This window comes from Hoplias malabaricus, chromosome 15, assembly GCF_029633855.1.
Source record: "Hoplias malabaricus isolate fHopMal1 chromosome 15, fHopMal1.hap1, whole genome shotgun sequence".
NCBI classification, from domain to species: Eukaryota; Metazoa; Chordata; class Actinopteri; order Characiformes; family Erythrinidae; genus Hoplias; species Hoplias malabaricus.
The window spans coordinates 19,743,152-19,770,292 of NC_089814.1; the positions used below are offsets into that span (position 1 = coordinate 19,743,152).

Consider the following 27,141-nt stretch of genomic DNA (forward strand, 5'->3'; position numbering starts at 1 on the left):
CAAAAGTGTCCGTAGGTGTCAGTGTGTGAGTGAATGTGTGGGTGTGTGTCTGTGTTGCCCTGTGAAGGACTGGCGCCCCCTCCAGGGTGTATTCCTGCCTTGCACCCAATGATTCCAGGTAGGCTCTGGACCCACCGCGACCCTGAACTGGATAAGCGCTTACAGATAATGAATAAATGAATGAATGAATGAATGTAAAAAATATATATGTAAAACAACGGTTGCTACATTTTGGATTCATAGATCATCACCGTGCAAAAAAAACATGCATTTCCAAAATAGCAATGTTACAGTAGAAGAAACAAAGAAACAAAAAAGGTATTTTTAAATTTCAATGGAAGTCAATAGAAAAAGATTTTTTCCCAAGTAATTTAAAGTATTTCTACTGCTCCATTCATCATGACATTTTCACAAAATGTGAACAGCTGCTGTGTTCAAAAGATATAGCAAACTAAATCTCCCCCAAAAAATGTTTTACATGTTTTTCATTGAACATTAATGAAATATTTTTTCATCTGTAGTGTGCTACATTCTTCAAATAGTAACTATATTAAAATGTACATCTCATTGAAACATCTGTGTCATGTTAAATGTTTAAAACACCACAAGCATCAAACAACACTCCCCATTCTCACCCCGTATAAACAGCTCATTTCAGAAGAGTACATTTCAGTGACTGTCCCTTTAAAAGGTAATGAGCTTGCCTCAGCCCCCAGTGAGAATCAGAGGGTCTTGGGTTTGCAGCTTTTGCTCAGATTTCTGTATATCTTCACTCTTGTTTTGCAGTTCTCTTATAGCTCTACTGTATTAGTGTCTGTTTCTCACAGTTTAGCTTCATCTTTGCACTGTCACATTAAAACCTCTGACCTTGTGGGTGAAAATACTCAGATCAGGGATGACACGGATACAGAGTCTAATTTGAGTGGCTTATTGAATACCAGCGGCTGAAAAATACTGGAGATGTGAATTTTTCATCAAAGTTCCCTTTGAATGGTCTAATCTTGTCTTGAGAGACTTCATAACGACAATACAATTCAAACAGGGATAGATTTTATTTTGGTGAGAACTTTATACCCAGCTAATGTTAATATTACAGTGAATATTAGCTTAAAGTAGGTCAGTGAAATTGCTAGTAGTTTTCATCCTTGATTTTTTTCACTTGCACTGAAGTGAATAATCATCACAGTATTAGTACTTTGGCTACATGACTATATCCAGCCCTGCAGATTTGTGCTAGTTCCTGAAGAAGTTCATTACATATGGATACAGCAGCAGTCAGGTATCAGAATAAGCTCATCCCACCGGAGAGATGAACAGTGAATGAAGCCCCAGCTTTAATTCTGAGATCAGCCATCCAGAATGGGATGTTGGAGATCTAAAGAGCCGAGCTGTACTTTGAGATTTAAAGGCTGTAACATATGTGAACTGCACTGTCTAGCGCTGCCCTGGGAGGTGCTCCTACAACGCCTGCAGGTATCCCTACAGCAAACACCTCTAATGCATTGCTTTAAGAGATATATCAAATGGGACTATGACTGAAATGGAAAGATCTAAGCAGCAGATCTGTGCAGATGCCAATTATTTTGTTAGAGGCAGCAGAAGAGGGCTACACCAACAGACAGATAAACAAGTGTTTAACAGTCATTCATTATCTGTAACAGCTTATCCAGTTCAGGGTCGCGGTGGCTCCAGAGCCTACCTGGAATCATTGGGCGCAAGGCAGGAACACACCCTGGAGGGGGCGCCAGTTCTTCGCAGGGTGACACACACTCACTCACACCCGTTGACACTTTCGAGTCACCAGTCCTCCTACCAATGTGTGTTTTTGGACTGTAGGAGGAAATCAGAGCACCCGGAGGACACCCACGCGGACACAGGGAGAACACACCAAACTCCTCACAGACAGTCACCCGGAGTGGAACTTGAACCCACAACCTCCAGGTCCCTGGAGATGTGTGACTGTGACACTACCTGCTGCACCACCGTGCCGCCCCAAGTTTAACAATCAGTTAAAAATGGTTAAAAATAAAGTGAATTAAGTCTCCAGCATGAAAAAGACTAATGGATCTTACCCTTGAAATTGTTGTTGAAACATACTTCTTGAAAGCAGTTTGAGTGCCTTTATTTACTGAAGGTAATCACATTTTGAGAGATTATTTCTAGTCATTTGTTATTGTTAACTTTGTGTAACTACCCCAGCCGTGACCACAGTGGTAAACACTTGTGTAGAGCAGGGTTAGGAGCCACACATGGTACGGGAGTGGGAGGACTGTTCTGCTGAGGCCAAGAATGTGACATTGAGCTCGGAGAACAGACTGTGCTAAGGAGACCTGCTCTGTTAGCATATGTTTAGCCAAAGCAGCTCATGCATATTTGAGCACGTAAACTGGCTGTGTGATCTGATGAGGTTCACACACAGGCCTGGGGCTCACAGACTGCTGCCAGGGTGAGGATGAGGAGAAGGACGAAGGCCTCTGAGGGAACAGATCCGTCCAGCTTCACACTTCTGCAGCCAATTAGCTCTCACCTGTGTGTGTGTTTTTGTTTGCTTGCGAGAACATCTGCTTGTGTGTCACCACAAAGCCTTATTATAGCCTGGCTCCTCTTGCAATCTGTGCCTGTGATCCAAGCGTCTCATTTTATCTGCGGTGGAAGTGCGGAATCTAGCTCAGACATGTTCACACTCACTTTATAGTTGGGAAAAAAATCTACTTTAAACTGCCCATAGCCTGCGTTTTACGTTACATGTCTTTAACTCTATGTTCAAATTAAAAGCCTCATTAATCAATTCTGATTGGCTTTCTTGATGGTTCACATTCATAAATGTGAGTGACTTGTAACTCTCTGTAATGTAAACGAATCTGTCCCTGAAATGACACACATGTTCACATTGATACATTTATACACATCACCTCAGTCACCAACAAGAAAGATTATATTTTTGAAATGACACAATTCGGAAGGACAGTAAACAAGAGGAAAAAAGCCAGCCAAATTTTTTTTACTGCTGTGCTGGGAGATTGGCCGAATCCCAAATGTTTCCCTCATCACTATGTAGTGCACAGTGTAGGGGATATACTAGTGGTGCCTGCACTTACGTACTGCGATGTTTGTAGAAATATAAAACCATTTATATTAGACTATAAACTTTACATCTTACTCTTGAACTAGTCTTAGTGTAGTAGTTTTAGTTTTATAATCTGTGAAGTGCACTGTGTAGGGAGTATGGTGCTATTCGGGACTCACCCAAGCCTCTCCTCCATTGTTGTTTTGCCGTGCTGCCGGTGCTGCCCGAGGACCACAGCTAAAAACTACTTTTGGGTAGTGCGGTCATGAGATGGACAGTGTTGTTGCTTCACTCTACGTATAGAGTTATGTGTTTTCTCTCTTAATTCTCTACCTGGACACTAGAGTTGTGCTTGTACTCCTCGTGCCTGTCCCAAGACTGGGTGAAATAGGAGCATTGCCTCAGGAAGAGCATACCTCTAAATCCTTTAGCCAGTTCTGTTGTGTGGATTGCTGGCCAAGTCGGCAGGTCATGTTGTGACCCCTTTGCGGATCAGATGGATGGATGTGTTCTTAGGGAGTTTCTCTCCTCTTTTAGTTAAAACCTTCTGCTCTACTAGGAAGGTTGTACATATATGTTGGAACTTTGCTGAGAAATGTTTCATTTCAGCCAATAGAGCAGGGTTTCTCCATTTGTAGAGCTAGTGGTCCGCAGGGCCATCCTGAATCCTGTAAAATCCTTTGCGACACCTGCTGGCAGAAATGTGACCACGTCACTGTGGTCAAATGACTGGTGCTAGGCTCTTCTAGTGTTAAACATCATCAGTTTCATCTCACTTTACTATATGTTTAACATCCTTATATATTCCTCAAAATAACACAACCTTTAAGGTCAAGTTCAAGTTCAAGAAGTTTGTCATTTACACAATGTACAGTGTTTACAGTACACAGTGAAACGAAATAGTGTTCCTCCAGGGCCAAGGTGCTATATAAGACAATACACAATATTAAATTGCAACTAGTGCAAAGCTAGTGCAAACATAAAACAGTGCACACACATTAAAGTGAAAAAGACATGGCAAAAAAAAAAAAGTGATGCGATTGTGTAAAAATGTGAAAAGTGATTGTTCCCTAAGTTTTCATGTGCCTTCCGCATTTAACCCATTTGTGGCAGTGAACACACACACACTAGTGCACTAGGGCCTCTGAACATACACCAGAGAAGGGGGCAACCATCCCCTGTGCCCAGGGAGCAATTTTGGGTTCAGTGTTTTGTTCAAGGGAACTTGCCATGGATATTCCCACCAGTCTTGAGGATCAAACAGGCAACTTTCTGGTACCGAGCCTGGTCCTCTAACCATTAGTCCACCACTGTATCCAACTACCCAACGTTATGCTTTCCAGTTATAAACAGGTGGGCTGTGTGGTGGAAAATATTGAGAATAATTTTGTTCTGAATCACAAGCCTATTGAACTATTGTGCTTTATACCGCTTTATTGAGCTCCAGAACTCTCAGCCTCAGAGATCATTTCCATCACCTGTGTTCAAATTTGGCATCTTCTGAGGATGGGGCTTAATGTGAAATTTTCATTCATTATATTGGTTAACAATTTCAAGTGGTGTATGGAGTGTTTTTGGCAGAAGTGTCATACATCCGTAAAGTGTGCGCATGTAGTTATCGCTCTCGTTTCTGTGTAAAAGTGTATGTGAAAGTGTGAGTTTGCCTGTAGGGGCTGCACAGATGATGGTGCAGAGCTGAATGTAACAGCTCTATTCTGAGGTGCACTCAACACTTCTCTCGCAGTAATCTCCAACTGTATCAAGGCCACAGTTAGAGACGCTTATATGCAAAGCTCTCTTTAGTCCCAGCAGAAAGCCCTCTTTACTGACTCTGCAGGTACAGTGTGACCCAGACTACACACAACAACCAGAAGGAGTCCAGTATTGTGTGTGTGTGTGTGTGTGTGTGTGTGTGATCAAAAGAAACATGACTAAAATGTGGCTCAACTTCTCTGTGTCTGAGCTGTGCTGCTTCCGTAGTGCTGCTTTGATTTCTGCATACTGCAGGTGTATGGCTGAGCAAGTCTGATTCAGCAAAAACAGAGCTGCTTCTTCATTTTGTGAGTGTGTGTGTGTGTCTTGATCACTCTCGCTAGTGTCAATGGGTTCATTGGAATGCTGTGGCGCTCTGATGCAAAATGGCTGATTAAAAAGCTGAGGCAGGACTTAAGATCAATTGATAAATGCGGCTGTGCTCACGGCAACACGCTCACGCCAACGGAGGATTTACTGAGCAGTTTTTAACCCCTTAAATGGACAATAAAAAATGTAATCTTCAAAAAATATATTGTAATCATGTCTACACAGAACTTACAGGGCTGCCACAGTAGTTCACAAGAGTGAGATTTTCCTGTTTATAGACCGGGGAACTTGCCTTCTGGAGATGCATCTTGAATGTGCAAGGAGCTTTTGAAGATCAGAGGTTACTTTGAGGAAGATTGTTACTACCTCAAAGTTTTCTTTTCACTTATAAGTGAAATAAGATGGCTGGTGGTAACACTAGATAGCTGAATATTAATGTATTAGCAGTTGATTAGATTGATATTAAAGGGTTAAATGGAATGTAGACAACTCCTTCGAACTACTGTTTGTTTTCATTGAGAAGCTCCGCATTTTTAAAAGTGGAATAGTATGTTTGAGTATTGTTTGTGGTGGATGTTTAACTCGTCTGTAAGTTTTCTTCACTGTTTGAATTACCACTGAAACTTGCAACTCAACCTGTTTAGTGTTGATGCACTTTCTGTCTTTGTTTACTTTCATGCAGGTAGTGCTCTTTTGAATTTGGAGTCAGCTCCACCTTAAATTATCTGTTACAACAAAAATAAGTGAATATTTACCATATATGGAGCGAGACTAGAGTTACATCCTCAATTCTTCATGCTTTTCAACTTTCTGAGTTTTATCCACTGACCTAACACCTCCAGATGCTGTTTTTCGTGGATCAGCCAGTGACATACTAAAAAAAATATTATATTTTCCCTGGGCTGCGGACAAATCGGACCTTTTTCCATTGTTCAAATGGACTGGAGAGCTAGCAAATGGTAACTCTACATACTTTAAGTTTTAGAAATTATTATTTATTATTATTATTATTATTTTATTTTAATTTTTTATTTATAATTGTGAACATTGATTTAACTGTCACAATGCCATCTTCTGCCACTTTAAGAATTAATTTCAGGCACTCGTGCTCAAAGAGAGAAAAAAGGCAAGGGTCTGTGTTTGGTCAACATCACTGGTCAATGCTGAATGACTGTGTGTGTGAAGTTGGTCAGAGAGCAGATGGAGCACTGAGTGGACAGATGTCTCTGTGCCTCTTGGCCATGGGCCCCCACTGTCTCCACTGCCTTGTGAACCTGAAGAGACGCCTCTCCCTCCACAGAATACACAAACATCTCAACTTTAATCGAGTGAAAGGAAACTTTTAAATTTCTCTATGCACATCTGTATTGTTCAAGTCAGTTTATAAAAAGCTCAGCCCTCTTGCCCTTTGAATCATATCTTCAAAGTGATTAGTATCTTATTCATGGTGCTGTGTGTCTATAGGCTGAAACAGCAGGGGTGCATGCTTGGCAAGTTGCACCTGACAACTGATTTATTACTGAACAATAAACAGCTTGTCTCTAAGACTTAACTGTGTACCTTAAATATTTTTTATTGAGCTATATTTATCAGAAAAATAACTGAATATTAAAAAATAAATGTTGTGTTAGGAGTGTAGGAAACCCCACTTCACTCCACACAACTGCTGTGCCTGCACCACTTTTTTTTTTTAGCTCAGTGACTTCTGTCCACGCCCATAGTTCTTACAGGAGTGGCAGTGCATAATTAGCTCACATTTGTGGTTATACCCTTGAACCCTAGGTATGTATTTATTGTAGTATTTAATGTAGTTATTAAAATGATCGCTACTTAATAACTATCTTCTAAATTACTCTGTAACAACAGGGTGAGTCAAAGGTTGCAGGACACCCTTCTTTGATATGCTTTGATATGGCCACCTTCCTATTGGACAAACTTGTCCATGATCCAATATGGCGTCTTTCTAGATGGTGGCCATGTTCTGGACATAGCCTAAAATATAGGCCCCCTCACCCTTTACTTGCTGGGGTATTCAGATAGAGTGTCCTGCGACTTTTGACTCACCCTGTACTATGAAACAAATGTCAATCAAAATGAAGGACTGATGTCTGGCTCCACCCTTAGGGTTAAGGGGTTAAATGTATTTAGAGCTGTCTTTGTCTGAAATTGAGGTTAGGTTTTTTCGGTACGTCCCCAAGTTTCTGCCTCTGCTCTGTCTTCAGTGTATTTTTACTTTAATGCTGGTATCCACACTTTAGTGTCTCCAGAGTGCTCTCGCACCATATAAATATTTCAAACACCTAAATCTTTACCCCCAAGCTCCACACTTAAGCTTCTCACCTCACGTTCCCAGCTTTCACACAAATTTGATCAAATGTTTTATTAAGGATATGCAAAGGTTGCAGTTCTGTAAGTGCAGGCATGCAGAATCTGTGGAGGTAGGGTTTTTTTTTTTTTTCTTTATATACCTGGATTTGACCCCCCACCAAGGTCCAAAGTGAAAAAGTGTGAGTAGAACTACACAGAGGCCACATTACAAAAGCTCCTTCTCTGTGCATTTACCCTCAGGAGACACATGCATCGTAACTCATTCCAAACCAGCACTTGCCTCCTGATACACACTGTCCCCTGAATGATATGCAGGAGCTTGCACTAACGGCTTATGCCTGGCCTCCACTTAAGGATTTAAAAAATCCTAACCGATGTTGAAAATGTGAGACACCTACCCCACACATAACAACATTACTCACAGATGTATTAGTGCTTGCTCATTGTTAATCCTCAAAGTCCACACACTACACAATCCACCCCGAATGAAACACCGACAGACAGTTCTTCTCCTCAAAACTTCGCCAGAGTTTCTCGCTAGCTGTGACATCGCGAGAGCAGATGGGAGATCCTCGTACACTGGGGCTGTGTCTGAAACAGCAGCACATACCTTGCTGTCTTGCTGGCAGCATTTTGAAACAACTTGTACACTAATGCTCCCTCACCAGAAAAAAAAGGCAACATTTTAAACAAGCATTAAATACAGACACATCTCTGCACCTTCCCCCCTCAGAATACTGCCTCAGTAGACAGAACTCCGGTCACTTCAGACACAGCGTAGATGTAAACAAACACATCCTGTTTGTGGCGGATGTAGGTGTAATTACCCAGCTCTGCTCTTATTAGTTTACGGTCTTTCAGGCATGGTGAGAGCCAGCGTTCACCCCACACTACAAGATTCTGACTTATTAATATTGAACATGTTTCATATTTACGCTTCACAGTCAGAGTGGCCCCCACCACACTGGGATTCTGGACTATCCACACCATCATAACTATTACCATCACCCTAATATCGGGACAACTCTTGCAATTGTCGGGAAAAATAGGCCCGATTGTCCTGTAGTGTGGACCAGGTTTTAGGAAGTCTGAAGACATTCATTCATTCAACACAGACACACACACATTCACTCACACACTCACACCTATGGACACTTTTGAGTTGCCAATCCACCTACCAACGTGTGTTTTTGGACTGTGGGAGGAAACCGGAGCACCCGGAGGAAAACCACGCGGACACGGGTAGAACACACCAACTCCTCACAGACAGTCACCCGGAGCGGGAATCGAACCCACAACCTACCTGCTGCACCACCGTGCCACCCAAAATAGTTACATAGTGTAATGCAGCAAATTTCTGTCATTCCCCAATATTGATTCATTCATCCATTATCTGTAACCACTTATCCAGTTCAGGGTCACGGTGGGTCCAGAGCCTACCTGGAATCATTGGGCACAAGAAAGGAATTCACCCTGGAGGGTGCACCAGTCCTTCACAGGGCAACACACACACTCACCTACAGACACTTTTGAGTCTCCAATCCACCTACCAGTGTGTGTTTTTGCACCGTGGGAGGAAACCGGAACACCTGGAGGAAACCCATGCCAACACAGGGAGAACACACCAAACTCCTCACAGACAGTCACCCGGCGCGGGAATCAAACCCACAACCTCCAGGTCCCTGGAGCTGTGTGACTGCGACACTACCTGCTGCGCCACCGTGCCGCCCACTTCCCCAACATTAACCTGAATAAAGTCTGACTGAAGTCAGCTGAGTCAACAACTTACTAAATTCTGTTTCAGCCTTATAAATCTGACAAAAATCTCTCTGAACTTTACAAACCACTGAGAAATTGTTTTTCAGAATTTCAAACCAGTTGCAATTTGACACATTTCTGAATGAACACAGCACAATGGATTTTATCTTAACACAATGCCATCTTACATAGAGCTGTCTGAACCTGACCATAACTGGGTAGGATTTGTCAGAGGCCAAATATAACCTGACAAGTCACAAAACTAGGCTATTGGCATAGCTGCTGGCCATTGGAGTTATTGGAGGGACATGCTGCTTGGCCACACTGAAGCTACTAAATTGGAGGTTTGGGATGAAAGGCCCTGGAGAGAAGATTAGAGTAGCACTCGGATGTGATTCACAGAGAGAGAGCTGTGGCAGCTCATATATACTAAGTGCTCATAAACTCCTGCATATGTGCATGGAGAAGATTCATGACTGTAGTGCCGTGTGCTGCACAGGTATCAAGTAATAGCACAGATGTCCTCCTGAATCCCTGTGGCTGCGGTTATAGCTGAGGAATAACTCACTGCTTTATAGCCTCTATTGTAAACAGACACATCAGACACAGCTCATTTTGGTATTATGTACCTGACAGTACTGTTAAGGTGATTTGTCTGTTGACGTCAGTGGCCTGTATGTGGAAAATCAACATCTTGAGCCCTTTCATGTGTGTGTTGCAGCTCCTCCCACCTTCACGGAAACGCCGCCGCAGTACGTGGAGGCTAAAGAAGGGGGCAGCATCACTCTGAGCTGCACGGCCTTTGGGAATCCCAAACCGTTGGTCAGCTGGCTGCGAGAGGGTGACCCCTTACAGGACAGTGCCAAGTATAAGGTGAGTTAACTTTATGGCCAAGGGGGTGTTTGTAGACACCCACTACCAGTTCTTTCTTATCATATCAACGGTGCCAGCGGAGTGCAGTAACAGCCTGTACTTTTCAGAGAAGGGTTTATGCCTTTTGCATGGTGAACTTGGGCTCAAATCTCTCAGAGCACACATCAGTTGTTGCACAGCTGAATTCACTCATTTGAAGAACTGCCTACAAACTGGCATCACATGGCATGGTATGACATCCATATATGATATCATACCATGGTATGACCCATGGAACAACTATATATTTGAACAGGTTCCTTAACGAAGGCTAAAAGAAGACCCACCGTGTCTGACTCGCTGCCAAAACGCAGTAATCTCGGTAGCGAATTTTCAAAATAAAAGTTTTGCGAATAAAAGCATATTTTGTTTCCAGGCAAGCTAGCTACGTTTTTTTTGTTTTTTCTATGTTTAAGGGCTGTTAATAAATCCATTGTGAGTGGGTGCTTTTACTGAGTAAACGTTATAGGCAAAACAAAAAGGAATTAATAAAGACAGGCTCATTAGTAAAGAAATGCTAATTTCTTCAGATTTATTGCGCCGCACCTGCAATACCTACACTTTGAGAAACACTGGTCTAACATTTAGTGCACTGTTTGTGTGTAGTAGTATAAGAGAAGTCTCATTATGTAAAATCACAAGAGTGAGAATATAAAACCTGTCATATGTGTCACATGTTTGTGCCATGTGCCATAAACGCAGGCTCATTTTGCTGTCTTTAACAGTGATGCTAATCTGTGTTGTAACGTGCGCTGGATCACAGGGAATGGTAAGCGGCAGTGTGCATGCAGGCTGCTAGCGCTCATGCAACATTTTACTCAATTTATTCTTTATAGCTTTGCTTTAATTCGATATGGAAATTAGTCCCGGCTCTCAGACGACAAGGAATGATCATCCTGAGCCGAAGGGAGGCCCTGAAGCACGCGTCATGGTATACTGTCACATTCGCTTAATTGAGCTATGCTTATATTGGCAGGGAGGGATAGGAGTGGAGGATATAGCAGGGCTGGGAATGACAGGCAAACACTGTTGTTTTCCTCTTTCTCTCATGAGCACAGACATATACTCCGCTCTCCGTCACCAGCTTCACGCTCCACTCCCCTGTCAGTTAGAAAATACAACACCATTGTAATATTGACTTTGAGAAAAGAGAACACAGTGCTTGTGTGTTTTTTCACAAGCACTCATCTGCTCTCTCTTCTTCAATGAAGGGAATGATGGGAAAGATTCTGTGTGTGTGTGTGTGTGTGTGTGTGTGTGTGTATGTGTGTGTATGAGGCTCAGCCGACAGCGCGAATGCTTTCATTGCTGGTCCTGTACCTGAGGGGCATTTCAGTGTATGGCATGTGAGCAGTTTCTTTTCCTTCTTTTTCTTTTTTTCCTAGTTCGGCTTTTTCATTTGCTTCCTATATTTTCTCTTCTCGTTTTTTTTCTCCTCCCCTCTTCACTCTCATCTTTTCTCTGTGTCCTTTCTTACATTTTCCTTTCTCTATTCTTTTTCTCTCAGTGCAGAATAGCTTTATTAACATGACTGAGAAGTACAGTATTAACAAAGCATTATAACAATAGTACTAACAGCAGTAATGTAACAGTTAATATTACTCATAATACTGTGTGAAACATACATTATTTTCATAATTGAATTCATTATACATGTTAACAATTAATGGTTTTGGAATGAAGGGTCTCTCTCTCTCTCTCTCTCTCTCTCTCTCTCTCTCTCTCCTCCCCCCGGAATGACATTTACTTCCATTAAAATTTAAACACATTTTTGCTTTCTCCTTCAAAGTTCTCATTTCAGCGATAGATGGTGCAGGACTTTTAAAAATGTACAATGAGTTTTTACTACAGCGAGGAAATCCATGACCTCCTCTCAGTGCTGGCTCTTGCATGATGAGGTCATGAAGGAGATTTTCACAGAACTGCCAGGAAAAAGCTAATCTCAGTTATAGCAGAGAGGCATTGAATCCCTCTTCTGCTCCTTAAACATTTAGCACTGATCCATTCTTTGCTTTCACTGTTCGCCACGCCCTCAGCTAATTGAAGCGCTCATTTGTGTCTCTGGTCAGAAATCCGTCCCCTGCTTCATTTACACCCCTGGGTGAATATGTGAAGTCACCGCAACCGAAACAATAGTCGTTGATTCCAGTGTGGGATATCTGGAACAGAGTGATAAGCTCTTTATGTTTGGTCAAAAGAGCTTTGAGGGATGTACGACAAAGATGTTTTTTGGAGAACCCTCTTCCTGAAATTGGTTTCTAAATATGGTTTGGTTGAGCAGAGGAGGTGGGGATATGTGTTTTCAAAACCGCATGACCTCATATCGAACATAACTGAGCCAACAAAAGATTGCTAAAGGGTGTATATTGTGGAAAACTGAATTTATTGAGTTCACAAATTAATTTTATAGCTCTGCCCATGAAAACTGAGGTTACAGAGTGTGATTCGGAATGTAATGCTTCTTGGTTGTAGAACAGTACAGGGCAATATAGGACAGCAGAAGTCATTGACATGACAGTCTTAAAGGTACAGTAACAGTAGTGACCTTGACAGGAATAAAGAGTGGTTAGAAAATAAATTGTCTTTTTTCTTTTAAATTATTTATTTTATAAAATAAACATCATTTTTAAATATTTATTAATATTTGTATTTAACAAACACTGTTTCTGGAAAAATTGGGATCTTTTGTAAAAAACACTAGAGACTTTATTTGAGTGATAAAATTGCAAAGAGATCTTAGGTTGTATTTTTGCATAGAATTAATTTTTGCCTTTTTTCAAAACATAATAGATTGCATTTCTTGATTCAGCAAAAAACTGTGTTAAGCGTCATCCTTCATACCCCTTGTATTAACCTGCTTATAATGTAATTTTTCAGAACGATGTACAGTGATCCCTCGTTTTTCGCGGGGGATGCGTTCCAAGACCACCCGCGAAAAACGAATTTCCATGAAGTAGAGGAAAGATATTTTTTTATGTATTTAACGAGTATTTGGACTTTTAAAATCCTCCCTGTACTGTTCACAACCCACCCTTTGCATTAAACAGTGATTCTATAATGTTTTTCAGCTGGAACTACATGTGATATCCTACCAGTTTTTTTAATAGAGTAATTCCTAAGCTGTGATTTAGCGTAAGTAAATTTTGCTCGGATGTGGACATGAACAATAGAGAGACAAAAAGGGGCAGATGAAAGCATTAATTTATGCACCAATCACATTTGTCGTCTCTCGAATTGCCCCAATCACAGGTCATCTTACAACGCACTATGTCTGCAAGAAGATACTGTGCAGAATAATGCATGTCGTCTGCTACCAAGAGGATCCACAGGGTCTACTACATTATTCATATTAATAACATATAGAATAATAAATGAACTAAAAAGAAGAGGAAAAGGATTTGAAAATGAAATCATAAAGATTTGTGCACTTTTCTTTGCTAACAACGGGCTAATAATAGCAAAAAATATAGAAGAATTTTATGAAATTTTAATTGATTTAATGAAATATTTTGGCTATTCATCTTTCACGGTTTTCCTAGATTTTCCCTCAATATCCGCGAAGGAACAAATCTGCGAAATATGAGCCGTGAAGTAGTGAGTGATAACTGTAATTTGAAATTACGCTAAACGTTTCACTCTTATTTTGTCCCGATATTTTGTGTATTTACCAAATGCCGTCTTGTCAGTCAGTGAAAGCACTGTGATTTTTCTTTGTAACATTGGCAGTTAAATAAAGCTTATTTATTGCATTCTTCAAAACATCCAAAAATGGTGTTTCTAGACAGTGAACAACATTAAGCAATATAACACATCTGTATTTGAAGATGGTACGCTCAGCACAGACGACTCCAGAGGAATGGATGTTTCAGTCAATTTTGTGACAGGGATTTTGATTTGCAGCAGCTCATGGATCGATGCCATTTCCATACACGTAGCTGAGCTCTAGCTGAAAAATGACTGCCTGGCGAGAGAAGTCTTTTCCTTTATGAATAAACACTTCTGTAAAAAGACGAGGTATTGTTCGGAAGCATATTTGCTATGCCCAGCTTTTTTCATTTGAGTGACAGTGAATATTAAGTTGAACTGAGATGAGAAGGAGGTGGTGCAGATGTTGATGAGAAAGTCAAACATCATTCATAGAGAGGGTGCTTTATCATTCTAATTATAGCAGAGCTGCTAAAGCTTCCTGGCTAAACACTGTAGGTTGTATTTGGTTAGACACTGTACTGCTATGCCACATGCTCTCTATTAGTGCTTTATGTGTAGCAGTGGCTTCTTACAGAGAAAATCCTAAAGCTGGAGTTTAATTTGAAGAATTTTATGCAGTGATATTGTTTACATATATCTTATGATGCTTCCTAAGAGCAGTGACACTCCTTCTATAGTGTCACTTTCACACAGCTCCAGGGACCTGGAGGTTGTGGCTTCGAGTCCCCCTCCGGGTGACTGTCTGTGAGAGGTTTGGTGTGTTCCGCCGTTGCCATGATTGATTTGTGCTCCAAACTGCCCTCTACTAGATGTGTTTGCTCAACAAAAATGTCAACGGAGCTGATGCAAGGAAGTATGTGAGCAGTGACGATTATATCGCTTGAAGCGCACACATACATTTCCATATGCAGAGGGAGTTTAAATGAGCCTTTAGTGAGGTCTGGTACAGATTGTGGATGGTTGGAATCACAAACACTACTCTAGTGCCCACCCCATCCCAAAGTACCCCACAATGGGTGCCTTAAACTCGCTGAATCTGGTAATTATATCCTGTGTCTACAAGCAGTGTTGGTTTGTTAGGCTGGAAAGGCAAACACTACATTGAGTTGTGCTGAGTCCGTTGTAAAGTCATGAATAAGGTCTTTCAGCAAGTGGCAGGATCACAGAAATCATCCTATAAAGATGGAGTGGTCCGTGTATTTTGGTTGTGTGTACAGGTAGCTGTCACTCTGTCTGCTTGTGTGTTGAGCTGAGAAAGAGAGAGAGAGTGTGTGACTACTGGCTGTAAGCTGCGTGTGTTATGGTTTCTGAAGATGGATGTCGAGGTTGGCGAACGACAGCTCAATTACGCATTTACCTTCCACACTCTCCCTCGCTGCACCACAGAGAACATTGCAATCGATAACACAAGTGATCTATTTTTAACATCCTTTCACCCCCTCGCCTCGTCCTGGCACGAGCAACAGTGCTTGGGGTGCACTTTCCGAAGTTATCTACTCTAAGCAAATTGCTTAAATACAAAGACAATTCATCAGAGCTGCTGATTCATGACGGATCTACGTAAAGGTTTTAACAAACACTTGATATGTGAAATAGAATATTAGTTGAAGGTAAATAGTTTTCTTAACTTTAATATTACAAGAATACACCTGTTGTAATTACCTGAGTATCAATAAAAATTTGCATTCTGAATGAATAAATGCGACGATTAGTTCACAATATCAACTGATAAAGTTATGTGGGTTAGTTTGGGTTAGTTTGTGATGCCCTGTGATGGACTGCCACCACATTCGGGATGTGTATTGCCTTGTACTCTATGATTCTAGGAAGGTTCCAGCCCATGAGGCTGATCAGGATAAAGCAGTTCCAGAAGAAGATGAGTATATTTTATTCTATTTATTCTGTCTCACCCTATATGAGAAAAATAAATGGTTTGATTCTCCTGGCTCTGGTTTTCTTGTGTGTGTGAGTGTGTGTGTGTGTGTGTGTGCTCGTATATGGCTGTTGGGCCTGCTGTAGCCTGGCCATGTGTCTCCATCTGTGTAATTAGAGTAATTACTGTGCCTTAGACTGCTGCTGTTTGTTGAGTAAATGGGCTGCACTTATGTGTTCTCAACTTACGGAGACTGTCCATGCGCGTGCGTGTGTGTGTGTGTGTGTGTGTGTGTGTGTGTGTGGTCGTATACTCTGTGTTAAGGGAGGTATTGTTCAGTTTTCAGCTCAGGCTTTCTCTGATTGTCTTTGAGTTGTAGTACTCTTATATAAGATGACATTATTGAATTTCAGTCAGTCTCTATGTTCAGCTCCAGCTCAAACCCTCCAGCTGAACTGCTTAAAGCAGACACATCGGCTCTGGAGACATGAAAAGTGTTTTACCTCAATAGGAAGCTCAACAACATGCCCCACCAGGGCTGCACGATAGATAAAATACCATACTGTGATTATAGACTTACATAGTGCAGTTGTGACAAGGCTTGCAACTGCTTATCGAGTTCAGGGTCGCGGTGGGTCTGGAGCCTACCCGGAATCACTGGGAGCAAGGCGGGAACACACCCTGGAGGGGGCGCCAGTCCTGTGCAGGGGGACACACACTCACACATTAAATCACACGCTCACACCTGCGGACACTTTGGAGTCACCAATCCACCTACCAACGTGTGTTTTTGGACTGTGGGAGGAAACCAGAGCACCCGGAGGAAACCCGTGGATACAGGGAGAACGCACCAAACTACAGAGAGTCACCCGGAGTGGGACTTGAGCCCACAACCTCCAGGTCCCTGGAGCTGTGTAACAGCAACACTACTTTCTGCACCACGGTGCCGCCCCAAATTAAGCATGTGTTGTTTAAATAAATAAAAATAAATAAATAGTTCATTCATTCATTATCTGTAAGCGCTTATCCAATTCAGGGTTGCGGTGGGTCCAGAGCCTACCTGGAATCATTGGGCGCAAGGCGGGAATACACCATGGAGGGGGCGCCAGTCCTTCACAGGGCAACACAGAAACACACACACATTCACTTTGGAGTCACCAATCCACCTACCAACGTGTGTTTTTGGTCCATGGGAGGAAACCGGAGCACCCGGAGGAAACCCACGCAGACACAGGGAGAACACACCAACTCCTCACAGACCGTCACCCGGAGCAGGAATCGAACCCACAACCTCCAGATCCCTGGAGCTGTGTGACTGCGACACTACCTGCTGCACCACCGTGCCGCCCCTAAATAAAGAGTATAAATAAAATAAATTAAAATGGTTTGTGTAAAACAAGTTATGTTTTTTTTTATTTCATTTTCTGTAACCGCTTGCCCAGTTCAGGGTAATTCAAATCCATTGACTCATTGGAAGACACATAGAAACTCATTTAAAATCCAGAGTGTGGTATAGGATGGAGAACTGAATCATTAATTACCAAGAGCAGAGATGTGCATAAACCTGTGTCTGCTCTATGTCCTGCTTCCACACAATACGCTCCACCTGCATGGCCCTAGCAAAGAATGTCCCTCATGTAATTTTAAACAAGTGCTGTCACAGAGCTGTGTAGGATAAATTGAGAAATGCTGTTATGGTCCTCTGAGGCTTAAGGGTCATAACGCAGGCTCCGCCTGGAAAACATAGGTTTTTCATCCCACACTGATGTCAGGTTTCCAGTTTCTTCACAGATTCAGATCACTTATTTTACTGAAAGCTGAAGCTGTTCTGACAAACCAAACAAATACAATCTGAGACACACATCCTGGTCGTAATGTAGCTGTAACTGTCCAAGACCATGTTTTGGGTGGATTGGCTGCGTGAAACTGTGTGTAGTTGTGAGTAAATGTGTCAAGCCCTGCATTGCCCTACCCAAGGTGAGTTCCTGCCTTGCACCCAATGATGGGAGACCTGTGAGCTGGATCCATCACCATGATCAGGATGAAGTGGTTACTGAAAGTGAACAAATAATTAAATGAATGTCAACAATTGCATAATATGAATAATCTTATTGGGGACTTGGGATCCTTCAGAATACAGATCCCTTCCTCTACATGCTTAAATTATTTTATGTTTTATTGTTTTGGCTTTTACAAGACATTCAGTAAGGAGATGGATTAGAAGAGCTTTAAAGTCTAGGTTCAAGGAATTCTAATAAATAATCAACATCCTAGTTGTTAACGAGACACTTCAGAAGCGTATTTAACACTGCTTTATATTGTTAATTGTTATCTGAGCGTAATTCTGTTCAGGAGTGTAAGGGTGATGGTCATAAGAGGCCTCTTCACAATCTGGTATTGGAAGAAATGTACTGGTCCTCCTAGTTCTTCTGAAACTGGTGCATCTGATAGTGGCAGGAGGCTCTGGAGTGTTTTTGAAGAGGGGGGAGTGGTCTGAGAGCTGTGGTACAGGGCTAGCACTGGCAGCAGAGGGGAGCTATAATAAAATGGAAATGGTGCGTGTGTGGGCGCAAGGCAAGAGAGAACAGGAGCACATTGATCTTTAAGTCTCTGATGGTGTGGCCTGGTTTGTTTGATCTCTCCTACGCCATCTCACTCTTCGCTCTTCACTTCTTGGCAGTGGGGCCCTTTTTGAGCTACAATAAAACGACAGGCCTGTGATTGTCCACAATACTCTGTATAAAATGTTCCACTAACATAAACAGTGGAACAGTGGACTTTTTAAGAGTGCCAGTTTTTCTGAACTATACAAATTCAGATAAGACTGGAATTAAGTTCTAATTCTCCTGCACTGCAGTGTTAGAGATGTGTGCTTAAAATGTTAGTACAAAAAGGTTAAAGTGCTAAGAGTGTTCCTGGAGTGAGGCTACGGAGGAGTTATTTTTGGAGTCATAAACTTTTTGATGGCTGATTCTTTAAAAGAACCATGCTTAGACGTAAACAACCCCTTGAATCTTGTAATCCATTTACCCACACAGTCACTCACTGCCTCAGAAAGGGTACTAGGGAGTGCTACGCTTCAGTGACATTATGTGTCCTTGTTGTAAATGAGATGTGAGTGTGAAAATCAAGTTTTTAATTTGTTCCAACATGTTTTTTTGTAAACAGAGCTGCAAATTAAAATTTGGACAGTCAGGGTTTCTTACATCATAAACCTAAGGAACCAATCCTATGAAGGAGTAAGTGTAGATTGAGGTATAGACTAGTTGTATAGTTGTATACCCAGTGAAGGTAACTATGTAGAGCTAGCTCCTAGCCACTTTAAGATATTAAGAGATTATTTCTTGTAAAGTATATACGTAATTTCAAAATGAGTTTTTATGCTTTTATTCCCAGAGCATTTGAAAAAAGCTACAAAAAAGAATGAATGATTTATAAAATTTTGTAATGGCATGCGTATCAAATACGAAAAATAGTGTAGCTCCTCTGGAATTCCATGATGTATGCCTTTGAAAAATCTATTATCATTATTTTTATTATTATTCATTGTATTTTAATTCTTCAACTCCGTTCCATCTTCAGAAAATATGTTACATTCCAGGAAACTGTCTCTTTACCAACAAGGCTGTTATCAGCTTTGAAGCTTCACTCATTACCTTATCACACAAGGCTAGCCTTGTACTAGTTTCTGAACCACGCTTGTTCTTTACAACAATAAAAAAGTTGAAAAAGAACCCAGTAAAGTGCAGAAGAAATCAAGTGATTGTGTGTAATGATGATAATGAACATGCTGTTGTCCCCTAGGTGAGTGATGGAAGTCTGACTGTGTTGTCTATCAGCCGGGAGGACAGAGGAGCATACACTTGCAGGGCCTACAGTGTCCAGGGAGAGGCCATTCATACCACACGCCTACTTGTCCAAGGTAGAATTTTTTTTTTAAATACATGTGGGATTGACTTTGCATGTAGGTCTCTGAACACCCCAAATTAGAAGAACCTTTTATTGCACAATCATGCTCTGTATCTGCTGTGCCGAGGTAAAGTGACTGTCAGCGCTAGGCTAACATGTCAAACCTAGGTCAAAATGAAGAAATGCTATTGTATTCTAATAGCATGTTCGTGTAAAGCTAACATCAGTTGAAATGAACATTATTTAAGTGCAGATTAAGAAGGGGATATTGTTAGAAGCCTTTAACAGACAGTAGGATATAATTTGCTGATTTTATGGGAAGAGTAGAGTTTTAAACAGCTTTCTGGCAGAGGGTTAAACTGTTAAGCTGGAGTCATCTGTTTTGTGTGAAACTGACCTATAAACACTCAAATGTATGTATTCATAAGAGCTATGAAGAAGGTCTAAAACACTTCAGCTTTTCAGCTTTAGTGCTGAATGACTTTTCTTTACAGCGCTCAAGGTCAAATGGGACCTCATTACAGAGAGAGAGATGAGATAACTCTGAACATTTTGATATGAAACACATCTTGATCGAGTGCATTTAAAGGTTATTTAAAATTTCAAAAGTTTTTCAAATGCCCCAGAGGGTTAGTAATGGATCTAACTGGTGCTGAACATCCAGTAAGCCTGGTGTACACACCTACCGTACACAAAATGTGTCCCTCTCACTTGGTGTTTCAAGATTTTAACCCTTTTGTTCTACCGTCAGATGTTGACAATGAAATGAGTATCACCTCAAACAACTGGCCTGACACTTAGTTCACTTTTCCTGAATATACAAATGTGTGTGTGTGTGTGTGTGTGTGTGTGTGTGTGTGTGTGTGTGTGTGTGTGTGTGTGAGAGAGAGAGAGAGAGAGAGAGAGAGAGAAAGAACTGTCAGAATTTTAAAAATAAGCTGTGAAAATGAGAAGTAACTTCAATTTAAGCAAACCACAATGTGTTTCTCTGTCTGAGTCTGAGAACTGTGTGTGTATATTCTGTCACTAAGATGTCTGCTCCACAGGGTTCGTGCAGTAGAGCTGTGGAGAAGTAGCTAATTGGGCTCAGTATGTTGGATGTGTGAAATAGGGCGAGAGAGTGAAGACCTGACTGTGGGAGACTACTCTCACAGTGGAGCAGGTTATAGCCAGCAGGATCACCACTCTGTGCTCTCTACCCCAGTTAATCACTCAGGGCAATATGTATTAGACCTGTAAAAGATACAGAAAACTCAACCAATATGGACTTATGAGACTTATTATGAATTCAATATAGGGATGTTCTGTGTAATTGATGAATAGAACACATGGAAGGTTCATACACAATAGCTGGTGTTGTTTCATGACTAGAATGGTATATGTCCGATACTTTAAAGGGAAACATTATACCCACTTTTCCACAAGTTAACACAATTCCTCTGTGTTTTACTGAAATGTCTGTGATATTCTTTGGTCAAAATATAACAAGAATCAAACACCAGAGCATTGTTCTCCCCCTGTCCAAACACCCTAATTTCGAACGAGTTTCAGAGCCTATAGCTTTAAATGAGAATGAGCCCAGGAGAGAAAAGAGTGAACCTATTTTTTACATTTTCACACAAGAATGTCCAGCGCTGTGAATAGCAAAACTCATATGAGGAGGAGGGACATTTCTGAAGTGTCTGCGCACTCTGAAAGAATCAGCAGAAAATCAGAATGACTCATTTTTTCCCATGTTATCTGATTTTGGCAGACCAGGAAAAGACTGGGTTGTTTTATTTTAGTTTGTGTGGGTAGACCCTCCAGATCCTAAAATGAACGTGCTAATGCACTGAGAAACGAATATCCCACTTAATGTACACCCATTAGCACACAGGCATTCAGTTGTACACACATTGGGATGAGTTGGTGCGGTTTATGTAAAACAAACCTATCGATCCAACATTACAGCAGCTCTTTGGGGGAGAGTTGAACCAAATTCCCGTAGAAATACTTCAATATTTGGTCTAAAGCCTTCCCAGAAGAGTATAAGCTGTTACTGCAACAAAAAAGGGGACAAATATTCTTCTTAATAGGCTTTAAATATTACCGCACATCAGCTAGTTTTTAATTTTAATTTATTTACTTTAAAACAATCTCTTTGTATTCATTACAGTTATTGGTGTATTAAATCAGGTTTAAGGGCTTGCTGATTATAGGTGCCCTGGAAAATCCTTCTGAAGGCCCCCAGTGTTCCAGACACCAGCCAGCATGACAATGTTATGACAGGGGTAATTCTATCTGGCATTTTTTCCCGTGGGATTCCACTGTACACATGAGCCAGAGGGATGAAGAAGCACATTATTGTGTTGAGCTGAGGAAGATGGAGCCAAGACCATGTGTGTGTGGAGAATCCTTTGCACTCAGGCTTACATAACATGCACTGTCCAAGCATGCACTCTAGCACACTTTCCTTCAGTAGGTAATCTTAAGGACACTCTGAAGATATTCTTCACTGTTTATCAGGAATGAAAAGACAGCATGTCAGAACAAGATCGAATGCTGAAATCAACCAGTGCTAGCTGTGAACTTCTGTAAACCTGTGAGCTTGTGTGTCACTTTTAAAGTTTGTGACATGATTTAAAATAATACTAAATGTGAGCAAGAAAATATTCAGTGTTTTATTTATTAAATTGCGTAAGGTTTGGCATTTTGATTGCTTCATATAATAAAATATGTCAGGTAGCCTGGCACTACTAGAATTTTAGCCATTCCTCCTGAAAGAATTGGAGTACTTCAGTCATATTTGTTGCCCTCCTAGCTCTGATTTCTTTAGGTTCTACCCACAGTGGGATTTGGATCAAGAATTTGTGATGGCTGCTCCAATACATTTACACTGTTGTCCTAGGGAGAGAAATAATTAAGACCATTATCCTGTTGGAAGACCCATTGGTGACCAAGTTTCACTTCAGTGTTTCTAAATAATCCTCCATTATCCCACTTTTTTGAAAATCACCAGTTTTTTTCCAGCAAAACCGATTGCACAGATACAGGACTGTGGATAATTATAAGCAGATTTGTAGCATTTGTCGATGTAATGCGTTCACGTGGAACTGTTGACATGGAGCAACCATTAATAGTGCCAGAGGGGGTAGGTACAGATTTAATCATGAATACACATTGATAAGTCTGTGAGATGAGATTAGGAGGGGTGGGTCTTGGATGCCAGCAAAGCATAGACTAAAGGACGTGTCTTCCTGATGAACGTGGGTTAGTATGTGTTTATGGATGTTAGAATATGGTGGAATGGGGTGGGGTGGTTCCTCAGGAATTATGTGACCATTTTTTTTTATTATTTCAACGTCCTAGTAATCCTGTTCAAACTTCAGTCTAACATTTTACATCCATTTTGAAAAGTAGCCTCAGGATATAGTGGTGTAGCACTCTCTTAATGGTGGATGTATATATTTGCTATCTTATGCCTTCAGCTCATTCACCAGGTAATTAATTGATGTCTTTGTTTTAACTTAAACTTGAACATGGATTAAAGTTAATTTAGTCCTAGAATTTTTTAGTGCACATTTTTATAACTGCAGAAAATTGTTACTACATTTGTTGGTATCTTTTGTTATTTGGAAATTGCTCCATTTAATTAATTGTCCAATTAATAATTTAGTCCAAATCTGGCAGTCTCCTCTGGCTTCTAAGTGTCATCACATTTATTATTGAATTCCTTCAGAACCTCTGATATACTGAATAATCTTCTTGATTAAAGCTAAAAAATCAATATTTTTTAAGATTTTCTTATGTGAACAAGACAGTGCCCTAATTAAACTGCCAAATAAAAGTATGATTATATGAAATAAATGGAGTTAGAAAGTGTACCACCAAGATGTACGGAATCCTTTGACTTCAACTGTAAGAGTTTATCTTGATTGTGCAGTATGGGAGTGCCACATTTGCCTATGTTTGTGTTCTGTAGTAGTTTCTATTCTCAGTTGCACACTTTGGTGTCTGCAGAGTTAGGTCTTTCCTAAATCCCCCTCCCCTCTCTCTTCCTCTCTCTGTACTGAAACTCCCAGCTGAAGTGTGGCCTTCAGGTTTTGGTAAAATGAGACCAGTGTTGAGGCCAAAATAGCCACAAACACACACAGTGGGGATGACTCTGATCATCTCACTTATTGACATTCTAATCCAGTGTTTGTTCCTAATCTGTGGCCCAGCTTACAAACTGTAAGGTTCTGCAACATCTGCCATAGTGCTTCATGATATGGATATAGAATGTTATGGCAATGGATATAAAAATTATGTATATGTGTAAGGAATGTATTATGTATTCCACAGGCAATTTGAGATGTGCTGAATTCAGAATTAAATCATGCTTCTGAGTGCATGTGCAGCAAGTATAGACAGTAGTTTTTAATATTTTGTTTATCTTTGTTTTGTAATTAAGGGCAATTAAGCAAACTAAGCTCTCAAATGGCAAAATTTTTCCCATCCTTGTGCAAAATACAAATAAAAATTCAGAAATTCTGTTCAAAATGGTCCTTATTGTGATGTTTGTTGATAATATAATAATACAATTTTTATGATGTTTATAAAAACGTTTATAATGTTATATAATGTTTATAATGTTATATCATTATTGAGATAACAATGATTGCTAGATTTGTAAACTGAATCTATGTACAATTAATTGTATGATTGTATTTCTGATTTATTTTCTTCTGTGAAAGGTAAGTACTGACCAAGGAGGACAGGTGTTGCCTATGTAGTATTTTAACTTGAAGCTTGACAGATTTTATTGTGTGATTGATTCACGGTGTCTAGGAGCTCAGTCTGTGAGTGTTATAAAGGTGTGTTCTGAGTGACTGATGTATCACTGATCTGTCTTTAACCTTCAACCTTAGATCGGAGCAAATATAAGAAAGCAGAACCTATTGGTTTATTGTGTGTTTCACTTTGACTTGCAGGGCCTCCGTTTATCGTGTCCCCTCCAGAGAACATTACCGTAAACATATCCCAGGATGCATTCTTCACCTGCCAGGCGGAGGCGTACCCCGGCAACTTGACATACACCTGGTTCTGGGAAGAAGATAATGTCTTCTTCAAGAAGTAAAGTTATGATCGGGTTCATTACAGTACCATATCTCACGTTTGGGATATTTCACTGTCCATACACTGACCCTCTTTATTTAAAATGACCATCTGTACACTGTTAAATTAAAGGTGCTAAAAGGGTTTCTTTTGAAGCAATGCCAAAAAACTGCTTGCGAAAACAGCATCATAGTCGTAAAAGTTGAAATTTTGGTCTAGACGCTAGATATGGAAACTATAGGAAGTCATTAGGCATTTTACCATGGTTGGTTAATGATGGTTACTTGTAGATGTAATATATGAGCTTTTCGCATTACACATAGACTTTCAGTATAAATGTCAATATCTCTCACTTTAAGATTAATATTAGGCTTAAATGCAATATTAAATATAGGTTTCTCGTGGTGAGCAGTGTCTTAATTGACATGCTGTCACCGAACAGCAGAACTGCAGATTTAGTGGTACTGTAATGTTGAATTATTGTGCTGCTTACTGGTTTCTTGCTCTTCATCACATGGTACATGTGCCAATGTGTCACTATTAAAATTTAACTCTGTGCCACAATGTAGTTATTTCTATGTAACAGGTCATTACTGAATATGTTAGTTGTTAGTCGTTAGTCAAAGTGCTCAGTTTAGTCAAAACGGCCTGTATGTGGAAGCAGGTTGCTTGAGTTTCATCTCCAGGGTCCGGACCAAGAAATATTCTCAGTTTAGACCTGCCTGGTTCTTTTAGAACTCTCCTATGTAAATAGAATAGATTTTATGTGAAACGGCGTAATTTGTAATCACATGCCAGGTCACAGCTTTCATTCACTGAGGGAGGATAGTAGACATTTCTACCCATGGCCTCTACCTGGAACTGGAACTAAATGTGCAACATTCAGTCTGTGTGCTGATTATTCACAGCTAATTGTTTGTGTGTATTATGGATTTTGAATGATAATAGTCATAGTAAAAAATATTAATTTTTAAAATTACAGTTTATTTAATACAAATTATATTATGTTCTAACATTTTACATTTATTATTAATATTATTTTATACACAAGATTTGGTCACTGATTTCTAATTTGTACTGTTTATTAATTTCGTTCCAAATACTATACAGATATCCCCATTAAAACACACTCATCTACAGCTCATCATTTATCTACAGCTCACAACTTTCTAGTTATCTTAGCTTTGTTATACATTGTTGGAAACCTGTACAATATTAACATAGTTTCAAACTTATTTTTTAACTGTTTCCTTAACGTAGAGAAAATAAATATCTGCGGTACTTTAAACTGATCCTGTTCTGACTGTAGACTCAGTTCATGACTGTAGACCAGAGGTCGCTAATAGGCAGACCACGGCCCAGTTCCAGACGTTGTCCAATACGAACCCAAACCGAGGAGGAGAATTTATTTTTGACAGAGTTTATTTTAAGAGGCGGAACTTTTTTGTCTTTATAGTATGCGCTTTGTGGTGCAGTAAACACACAGACCAATCAAGTCCTTTTTAAGATCATTAAAGGCACTCCTCAGCCAATCATATCTGTGCAGATTCGGGAGTGCGACGCAATGACAGGCAAGGTACGAAGCAAGAACAGCAGAATAAAGTGAATCAGAGGAGGGCTAATTCAGATGCGTGCTCTAAACAAAGAAAAGACATAAGCAAAAACTGACAAGTTAGAAATGATGATAGTCCTAACCTTGGCCTGAGGAAATGTCCTCTAAGTGAACCTTTCTGAATTCTTACAGTATACCTATTCTCTAGACTGTATTTTTAATACTACACACTGATAATACTGGTTTTATTTTGGACTGAGCTCGGTCTGGTCTGATTTAAGTCTGGTCTAGGGATGCACGATATTGGAAAAATTGACAATACAATATGTTTTCTTCTGCGATTACATATTGTCATACTAAAATTGTTAGTCACAATGACTAGCGACAAACTCAGTGTATCCAATTCTGCATTCTGAAAATAAATGATACTGGGCAGATATAATCTGATAAAATTCTATCTTGTGATTGAAAATGAGAACCATGAGAATTTTCCCTTTCTTTGAGCAATTGATAAAAAAAGTTTAAAATTAAGCTGTATACACACATTTAATAAGTTACTATTCATTAAAAAAAAAAACAAGTTTGATCTGTTTAGCACTACAGTGCTTCAAAACAGTTTGTTTATGTAGACAAGTGCCATTTGTGCATCTCTCTCTCTCTCTCTCTCTCTCTCTCTTTCTCTCTCTCTACTTTTCTCTCAGCTGTTCTCTGCATTTTCCCCCTTGCAGCTCTAGTCTTATCTGATCTGAGTCTGGTCTGAGCTCAGTCTAAATGTGAGTTGGCCCAAGTTCTGCCTCCATGTCCTCTGCTCTCCTTGCTCCCCTGACAGAAATATCCAGTGGCACGATGCTTGTGTCATCATACGCTCCACTAGCA

The 27,141-nt window shown here is 40.4% G+C and overlaps 1 protein-coding gene across 2 annotated transcripts in view; it reads left to right on the plus strand.

Moving 5' to 3' along the window:
* The window catches only part of igsf9bb (immunoglobulin superfamily, member 9Bb), a 133,485-nt gene that overhangs the window by 60,633 nt on the left and 45,711 nt on the right, over positions 1–27,141 (plus strand). For both annotated transcript variants that reach the window (XM_066645711.1, XM_066645713.1), the window contains exons 4-6: positions 9,957–10,108; positions 19,533–19,650; positions 24,590–24,731. In XM_066645711.1, the coding sequence (XP_066501808.1) occupies positions 9,957–10,108; positions 19,533–19,650; positions 24,590–24,731 (412 nt within the window). The remainder of the gene's footprint in view (positions 1–9,956; positions 10,109–19,532; positions 19,651–24,589; positions 24,732–27,141) is intronic.